General features: G+C 37.9%; 1 protein-coding gene across 2 annotated transcripts in view; it reads left to right on the top strand.

Annotated features, from left to right (window-relative positions):
• Nucleotides 1-4,907: 4,907 nt before the first annotated feature.
• Nucleotides 4,908-9,597, top strand: part of uggt2 (UDP-glucose glycoprotein glucosyltransferase 2) — a 652,370-nt gene continuing 647,680 nt past the window's right edge. The window contains exon 1 of one of the 2 annotated variants that reach the window (XM_039745402.1): nt 4,908-5,150. In XM_039745402.1, the coding sequence (XP_039601336.1) occupies nt 5,130-5,150 (21 nt within the window). In that variant the 5' untranslated portion in view covers nt 4,908-5,129. The remainder of the gene's footprint in view (nt 5,151-9,597) is intronic. The other variant, XM_039745404.1, reaches the window with a different exon arrangement.

Raw genomic sequence — 9,597 nt, 5'->3', positions numbered from 1 at the left:
AATCGGGAAGGGGGCAAATAGTTTTTCACACCACTGTATATGTTGCTCTCTCCAGAGTTCCATCTTTTCATTCACTTTCTGTTGTATCCTCAAACCCTCCCTTTTAAAACAACTGTGTCTTTCCAGAAGTGTTCAACCATCAATAAATAATTATTTGGCGTTTGTTATGCCGCGGGTTCACTATTGTGTTGTATTTTGCTCCCTCCAGAGTTCCATCTTTTCATTCACTTACTGTTGTATTCTCACACCAACCCGTTTTAGACAACTGTGTCTTTCCAGAAGTGTTTAGCATTCAATAAATAATTATGCATGAGATTGCATAGTGTCTACCCGGCGCAGAGAGGCGTGGGTAAGCCATTGAACCCCATTCGGGCTGCAAACCATGGAATTCCCACTAAGTGCGACTCATACACTCCCACTGATTACGCCCCTATCCTTTGTAAACATCTGGACTGTGCAAAGACGATGATGACTCAAGTGATGAGTTGGAGGTGGGCACATGAGCAGGCAATGCATACTGAACGAGAAATCAGCAGACTAGCATGACGGAGGGAGTGGAATGGACGTCCTTCTCTCCTCTTCCCGTTCCACCCTCTGCGCCTGAGCGCCGTGCACCCCCATCCCTCCGTCTGGCAGGAGGAGGCGTGATGGCGGTCCGCCAGTTTTCAGTCACGGACGATTGTGTGTTAGTTTGTTCCGTGCATTGTTACAATGTTGCTTCTTGCTGATTTATTACATTACTGATTTTTCAAATGTTACTTTTCTCCCTGTGCTTAAAAATCATTAAAAAAACCGGCCAGATTATGCGGCGTATGGTACGCCGCGGGTTGGCTAGTATTTCATAATGTTATCATTGATTCTGGTTACATGAGCACTACTTATGTTTTGATTTGGTCCAGCATTTCTTTTGTAGGTTTGTTGCCATAGGAGCTTCTACAAAGTACTGAATTAAGGGTTTGAATACTTACATTAATGAGAGATTTCAATTTTTGATCTTTAAAAAATCTGAAAACCTTTCTAAAAACAATTTGGTATTATAGGTTATTGAGTGGCAAAACTATAAAATGTATCCTTTTCAAATTAAATCTACAACACAATAAATGGTGCAGAAAGTAAAGGGGTCTGACCAGTTTTTAAATCCACGGTTTCTTTTAAGTTATTAATGCTTAAATTTCAAAAAAATGTTTCATTAAATTATAGTATGCTTTTTAGGTCATAATCGTACCAGATGCTGCTAGTTTTTGTGATTTTTGGTGATTATAAAATGTATTATGATTTTCAAGCAACACCCCTTTTTCATAGAACACATGCTGAGAAAATTACAATATACAGTATATTGTAGCGACCTCCACACCAGGCTTGAAAAAAAAAAAACGAAGTAAAAAAAAAACTAGACAGACATAGTAAAGTCTCTCAAAAGTTTTACTTGAACAGTCAAGAAGAAAAATGCCGAACTCTAAAAACCCCAAACACAACCTTCTAGCATCCTCTCCAACAATGTCTCCAACCTCTCCTCCCATCCCGGGTCCCGCCATTACCGTATCAATCAATACCCCACTGTCAGTCTTCTGTGCTGTACTCTGCCATCCCTCAATCGGATACAACAGTCACACATACAAAAAAAAGAAAAGGCTTCAACCTGGCTGGGATGCTACAATATCAATTTGATACATTTTTTTACAACTTGTACTGTAAAATGGTGCTGCTTATTTTGAAACGATTTTTGTTTAATTCAGTGACAAAACAAAAACAACAACAACCTTTATTTATATAGCACATTTTCATACAAATAATGTAGCTCAAAGTGCTTTACATGATGAAGAAAGATAAAAAAAGACAAAGTAAGAATTAAAATAAGAGAACACTAATTAACATAGAATAAAAGTAAGGTCCAATGGCCAGGGAGGACAGAAAACACAAAAAAACCTCCAGATGGCTGGAGAAAAAATAAAATCTGCAGGGGTTCCAGGCCATGAGACCGCCCAGCCTCCTCTAGGCATTCTATCTAACATAAATTATTAGTTCTCATAGTGTTTAGGGTTCTCATGAAAGGACTTGATGATGATGGTCACATGGACTTCTGGCCTTTAATCCATTAATGTAGGGACATCATGGTGCTTTGATTCGGTGGTGGTGGTGCAGATCGCCACCACAGAAAACTGGAAAAAGAACAGAAGAGAGAGTAGGGGTTAGTACGGATTTTGGAGCCACCATGAATAGTAATGATAATTAATTGAATATACAGAGCATCAGTATTAAACTAAAATGAAATTATGGGAAACCCATGTTAAAGTAATGTGTTTTTAGCAGTTTTTTAAAGCGCTCCACTGTATTAGCCTGGCAAATTCCTATTGGAAGGCTATTCCAGATTTTAGGTGCATAACAGCAGAAGGCCGCCTCACCTCTTCTTTTAAGTTTAGCTTTTGGAATTATAAGGAGACACTCATTTGAAGATCTAAGGTTACGATTTGGAATATAACGTGTCAGACATTCCAAAATATAAGATGGAGCGAGATTATTTAAGGCTTTATAAGCAGTATTTTAAAGTCAATCCTGAATGACACAGGCAACCAGTGTAGTGACATCAAAACTGGAGAAATGTGTTCGGATTTTCTTTTCCTAGTTAGGATTCTAGCAGCTGCATTCTGCACTCGTTGCAAGTGATTTATGTCTTTTTTGGGTAGTCCTGAGAGGAGTGCGTTACAGTAATCTAGTCGACTGAAAACAAAAGCGTGAATTAATTTCTCAGCATCTTTCAATGATATAAGAGGTCTAACTTTTGCTATGTTTCTTAAGTGAAAAAATGCTGTCCTAGTGGTCTGATGAATATGCGATTTAAAATTCAGATTACAGTCAACAGTTACCCCTAAATTTTTTACTTCCATCTTAACTTTTAATCCTAATGCATCAAGTTTATTTCTGATAACCTCATTGAATCCATTATTGCCAATTACTAAAATTTCAGTTTTCTCTTTATTTAGTTTGAGAAAATTACTATTCATCCATTCAGAAATACCAGTAAGACATTGTGTTAGTGAATCGAGAGAGTCTGTGTCATCAGGTGCTATTGATAAGTACAGCTGTGTGTCATCAGCATAGCTGTGGTAGCTCACATTGTAACCTGAGATAATCTGACCTAACGGAAGCATATAGATTGAGAAAAGCAGGGGACCCAGGATAGAGCCTTGTGGAACACCATATTGGATATCATGTGTCTTTGAGATCTGATTACCACAACTCACAAAGAATTTTCTACCTGCCAGGTAGGATTCAAACCAATTTAAGACGCTGCCAGAGAGGCCCACCCATTGACTAAGGCGATTTCTAAGAATATTGTGATCAATGGTGTCAAATGCAGCACTCAGATCTAAGAGGATGAGAACAGATAAATGGCCTCTGTCTGCATTTACCCGCAAATCATTTACTACTTTAACGAGTGCAGTTTCTGTGCTGTGATTTGTTCTGAAGCCTGACTGAAGTTTATCCAGAAAAATGATAAATGAAATGAAAAAGATCTTGGCGGGACATTAACTTGGAAATGAACCAGTCAGTTGTTAGTCGCCTTTGCAGCAGTTCAACAATATTCCATTCATGTGTATCTTATGAAATGTTACTTGGTGATATTCTGAATCGCGTTTCTCCAGTGCTGCTAGGATACGCTCCAGCCCGCAGCAACCCTGAGGGGCTGGAAAATATTAACATTGTGTTATTGTATGTTTAATTGTATTTCACATATTTAAAATGCAAGGTATATTTACAAGGTATATCTTGTAATTCACAATGTGTTAAGGTACACTTGAAATAGAGCAAATAGTAGTCATCCATGCCTCTGAGTCAAAGATGTCATTTTAAGATATCCTGAAAAATATTTAAGGTATTTGAAAATGCATTGAAGATAACATATATATGTGTGAATGTGTGAGTGTGTGTATAAATATATATATATATATTTAGCCATATATGGCCATATATATAAGTATATATATATATATATATATATATATATATATATATATATATATATATATGGTGGGGCCATGCATATATATATATATATATATATATATATATATATATATATATATATATATATATATATATATATATATATATATATATAAATTATCCATCCATCCATTATCCAACACGCTATATCCTAACTGCAAGGTCATGGGGGTCTCCTGGAGTCAATCCCAGCCAACACAGGGCGCAAGGCAGGAAACAAACCCTGGGCAGGGCGCGCACACACACAACCGTACACTAGGGACAATTTAGAATCATCCATTCATCTTCCAACCCACTGAATCCGAACACAGGGTCACGGGGGTCTGCTGGAGCCAATCCCAGCCAACACAGGGCACAAGGCAGGAACCAATCCTGGGAAGGGTGCCAACCCATCGCAGGACACACACAAACACACACTTGGGCCGATTTAGAATCTCCAATCCACCTAACCTACATGTCTTTGGACTGTGGGAGGAAACCCCCGGAGTGAACCCACGCAGACACGGGGAGAACACGCAAACTCCACGCAGGGAGGACCCGGGAAGCGAACCTGGGTCTCCTAACTGCAAGGCAGCAGTGCTACCCACTGCGCCACCCCTTATATAAATTATATATATAGCCTATATATAAATTATATATATATATTACATATATAACTTATATAGTTACAATAAACGTATTATCAGATATCCTCAATGCCATATAAAACAAGAAGATGCTCATTGTGAGATACCTTAAAATATTATTTCTACTTGTCCCAACCGCGAGCGCAGCTCTGTCTTTAGTGATGTACACTTCGCTTTCCACTCTGTGACGTCGCATTCCTAAGGCAGTATCCTCCTCCCGTATCCCACCTTCCCCGACAGCCCAGGCTCGCGAGTCTCTCGCTGTGCAGGCAAAGCCAGTGCCTGTTTAAATGTCACTTACGAGCTAAACACACAGAGTCCAATAACTTTACAGGCGCTCAGTCCCTACAGAGCATAGTGTACCGTGTTCGGCCCGTGTACAGCAGCTGCTTAAAAACACACACTCAGGCAGCGGAAAAATCAAGACCAGTTAGGGCGAGCTGGTCACGAAAGAGTGAAAAAAACGAAAGTTTGTTAGTATTTTGTCAGGACCCAAAGATGGCAGCTATCGTCTATCCGGTAAGTCCTCGGTGCAATAGTTTTGAAGAAATGAATGAAAGTAACAGTGCCGAGTGGTGATTTGTGTTTTATTACTGTTCTGATGTTATGCTTAGTTTGGTGCTTCTTTCGGTTTTTTTTCGTTGACGCACATACATTAAGAGTGTGGGGACGCAGTGTATAGAGAAGTTGAAATAGTTACTGTTACTTTTGCAAGTAACGGCATTTTGAGCTGGGGCAGATCTTTTATTCAGAGGCGTCAGCTGTGCTGATGTTGTGGAGACGTGGCAGCAGGCGCGACGTGTCATTGTCCACCGAACCCCAGTCCAAGAATACGAGCTTCTGGGCAAAGGAATCCCGGGGCACATCACCACCTTCAGTGATATGCCCTCCACATTTACAATTAATTTCTATTTAAACAGCAAAAGTGCCAGAAAATCCACTCATTTGCGCATCTTCTGAACCCTTGTTAAGTATACTTTTTTATTTCGGTCCATATCAATTGATTCCTGCTTTCATTAGAATATATTTTATTGTTTCACTGTATTTGTTTCACTTAATATTGCGTTTTATTTTATAAACAGAACCCATTTTAAAATCATTTCGTGGTGGCACATACCAGCTGGGAATTGTATCAAATAACAGGAACTCGGAAATATTTTGTCAAGAGCATGTCTTATACATCATATCAGCCTTTTAATGTATTGCACTTCACTTCTCCTGGTGATGACCATTATTGAAGTGCAGGCTAATGTGTCTGTTCCCACTAGCATACACCTTTATTTAATCACAACCTTGGCACACATCACACTCGCAGATATTCAGAGAACAGAATGATATAAAACACCCAACAAACCAATTCAATCCTAGAAATAAATAAAAAGTTCAGGTTCTGAGAAGGATATTGCCAGAGATCAGTATCATTAATAGTGTGACAACACTCTTAAAGATGACAAAGCAGTTCTTTGGAGTGATGCCATAGGGGAACTATTTTTGGCTCCCAAAATAACTTTCCACATTCAGGTTCCAGAAAGAACCTTTATCTATTTAGATCCATAGCAGGTTTTTTTAAATAACCATAATCAGATACTGATTTGTGAAGTAGCAATGGCATTATGATTTTCAAAGGACCCTTGCTGCATGCAGTAACACAGACTAAGTTAAGATTTTCTTGATTCTAGCATACAGGTATACTAAAGATTTATGCTTTGTCTAGCATTTTAGGATCCTTTCTAAATGCTAAGGAACCAATCTCTTATGCAAAGAACCCATCACAGAATTAAATAATTATTTGTCAAGCAACAGGTCAGTGAGGAGCCACACAAGCCCGTAAAGTGCCATTAAAAATAATCACTATTTTTAAGAGTCAACTTCACTGAATGACCTACCTTTGAATTTGCTGGTCTAGGTGACCACACATAACATGCCAACGTATAAATAGTGTCCTTCCAGAGCAAGTTGGCTACGTCACAAAAGAGGTATGCCTTTCTTCTGCTGGCCTTCTTCCTCTCTGCTCCTGAGCTACTTGGCACTATTTGGCCTTTACAGAGGTGCTCCATGTCCTCAAAAGATGAACTTCCACTACATCCCACACTCCACATCTGCACTAGACACCACAATTCATTGGGAACATTTTCTTTAAAAGCACAGTTTCCTTAGAGTACTGAGTGCGTGTGTGTAGGAATTGGCATGTCCAGTGATGGACTGGTGATTCTTTCAGTGATTTGTTCAGCTAATGCATTTTGCAGTCACAGTACATTCCAGCTCCTCTCACAAAAATGTACATTTAATATTATTTGTAATTCTGAAGTGTAATGTTTGGATTGTTGTTAAAATGTAAAAGACAGAGATGGTAGAATTCTGAAACAACAGATGGGTCAACTTATAAGCATCATAGCAATGTGTTTGACAATACATTACCAAAGCAAATTTAAATTACTTAAATCCAGCTTCGGGTAATGAAAAGTTGTGATGAATCTCTACATGAAATGGGGGAAATCATGTCTCACAATGAGGTGACCCCATGGCATAGTGGTTAGCACCGATGCTTCACGGGTGGAGTATCCTGGGTTCTGATCTTCTGATCATCGACCGTCTGGAGCTGAATGTTATGTCCATTTGTGAGGTGGGTTTTCTTCTGGATACTCTGGTTTTCTCGCACGCCCTTGAAGATCTGTTGGTTAGGTTACCTGGTAATTTCCAAATTGGCCTGGTGCGAGTGTATGGTGGACTGGTTCCCTGTGCATGTGTGTATGCTGCCTTGTGTCTGATGCTGTCCAAATTAACTTTAGCCCTCATGACCCTGAATGGAATTAAGTGGGTTTGATGTTATGTTCCATGATTTCACTTATCTACATTGTGCCCAGCTTCTAGCCTAGTGTTTCTGAATTATCTTTCTTCCTTGTTATTTCATTATTTTCTATCCATTTTGTCCTTATTATAATAACCACCTTAAAATTCCTTCAGTATTGTACTACTGACTTCATCTATTTCTTGATCTCAAAGAAATGTCTTCCTTTCCTGTCTTCTTCCCTCTCCTTTGTCTTGGAATGTAATATTTGCTTTTTGATTAAACATTTAAATTCTGTCACAGTTGATGAATTATTAATTAAAATTCCACTTGTTATTTCATTAATGATGATTTGCCAGTTATGTATAGTATATATGAATAACTACACTCATGTTAATTTCTCTTTGAGCTTCTGCATCTATTAAGAAAAAAAAAATCCCATTGAAACAACTATCTTGAACCATTTTTAAAAATGTGTTCGCATATTTTGTTTTCTATTGGTTTTAAACCTCAGTTCTTTCAGTTGAAGGACAGGAATTTCAGGTGAATAACATTATCATGTGAGCAATATAAGATAAATATAGTATTCCACGATGATCCCATCTATCTATCGATCATATAATAAAATGCTAAGGTGTGTGTGAGTTTGTGTCTTGTTCCTCTGAGCAATCTGATTGTTTAGTTTTGCTTTGGTAACACGTTTGAAAGGGGCAGTGCAAGTGTGAAAAACATTAAGATGAGTGAAAAGATAGAAGGCATGCTAAGAGTTGCCTTCAAAGACAGGAATTATGAACGTGGAGCAGAGATGAGCAAGATACCTCATAATGACAGAATCTGAGAAGCAGGCTTTATGGGGAAAGTGGTCGAGAGAGGATCAAACACACCGGGATACAGAGGAAAGCAGCAGAAAGTACATGTAGGGGAAGAGATATCAAATATGTATTCATTCATATATGGCTTGTTCTTTGTAAATCCTACACTGAAATCCCTTAAAACTTGACAAAATGCCTCCATTTGTTGTTAACTTGGAGGGAAACCCTCCTGTTATGCATACAGTCCAAGCCCTGAGCTGCTTATTTTTTATAAATTAGAAACATGCCGATTTAAAGTTTTTTTTATTTAAAATCAAACCGTGCTATTGTGTATACATTAAAACATAATATATTATTTAAAATATTAGTGTAGATTAAGAAAAATTAAAAGATACACATGTGAACAAGAACTATTCTTAATTCCTTGTTAAAAACACCAATACAATATATTTGGGCAGATAAAAATGTCACCTTTAGTTTTTACTTAATAAATATTAAGCACTTAATAATAATTTCAGGCCAAAATAATAAGGTTATACATTGGAATACTTAAAATCTGAGGGGGTGTTATGCCAGTATTAACTGTTGAGAACCCCTGGTTTATTGTGTATAATGTCTTTTATTACATTTGCCAAATCTGAACCCATCCACGTATATGCTGAGCCTCTTGGACAGCCTAAAACTATCCTGGTTATAGCAAAAGACAGGATTAAATTCATAAGGAGTTGCCATGAACCATAAAGCACACTTTTGCACACTCTTGTTTGCTTAACAAATAATGCATGTTTTTGGAAAGCAGGATGAAGCCCACTTACACAAATGGAGAATGTTCAAACATAACACAGAACGTGATTAGGTCAGGGATTAAACCCTGGAGCTTTAAAGCAGCGTTGCCACCCTAATACAATATAGTTTCAAGTTTGAAAAGGAGAAAGAAAATCTAAAAATAAATACATTTCAGAGTATGGTGACTCCTGTTCAACTCCCCATTATATTAATATACACATTTAACCTAGTCCATCAATTGCCTTACTTTTAAAACCGCTTAATTTATTTCTGGGTCAAGTGTGGCTGGATCCCTATCCTGGCAGCATCAGGCACACTTTATATAAATATAATCTGATAAACTACTTGTTTCCTGAACACTTCCAGTTCAGTGGGCTTCCTGGATTATAGATTTGCTGGGCTCTGTCCTCCCATCTGAGACTCCTATTACTCATCACAGTTTATGGTAAAGATCTAAATATGAAAATACAATTGAAACATAACTCTCTTACTTTCTTTGACTTATCAATTGTCATGTACAATTGCATCAAAAGCATCAAAGCATTTTTCCTTATCTAAGTTAGGCTTTGTCTTGCTGCAA

The sequence above is a fragment of the Polypterus senegalus genome, chromosome 2 (genome assembly GCF_016835505.1).
Source record: "Polypterus senegalus isolate Bchr_013 chromosome 2, ASM1683550v1, whole genome shotgun sequence".
NCBI lineage: Eukaryota > Metazoa > Chordata > Cladistia > Polypteriformes > Polypteridae > Polypterus > Polypterus senegalus.
The sequence above is the reverse complement of the archived record's forward strand: the minus strand, read 5'-3'. Positions and strand labels throughout refer to the sequence as shown.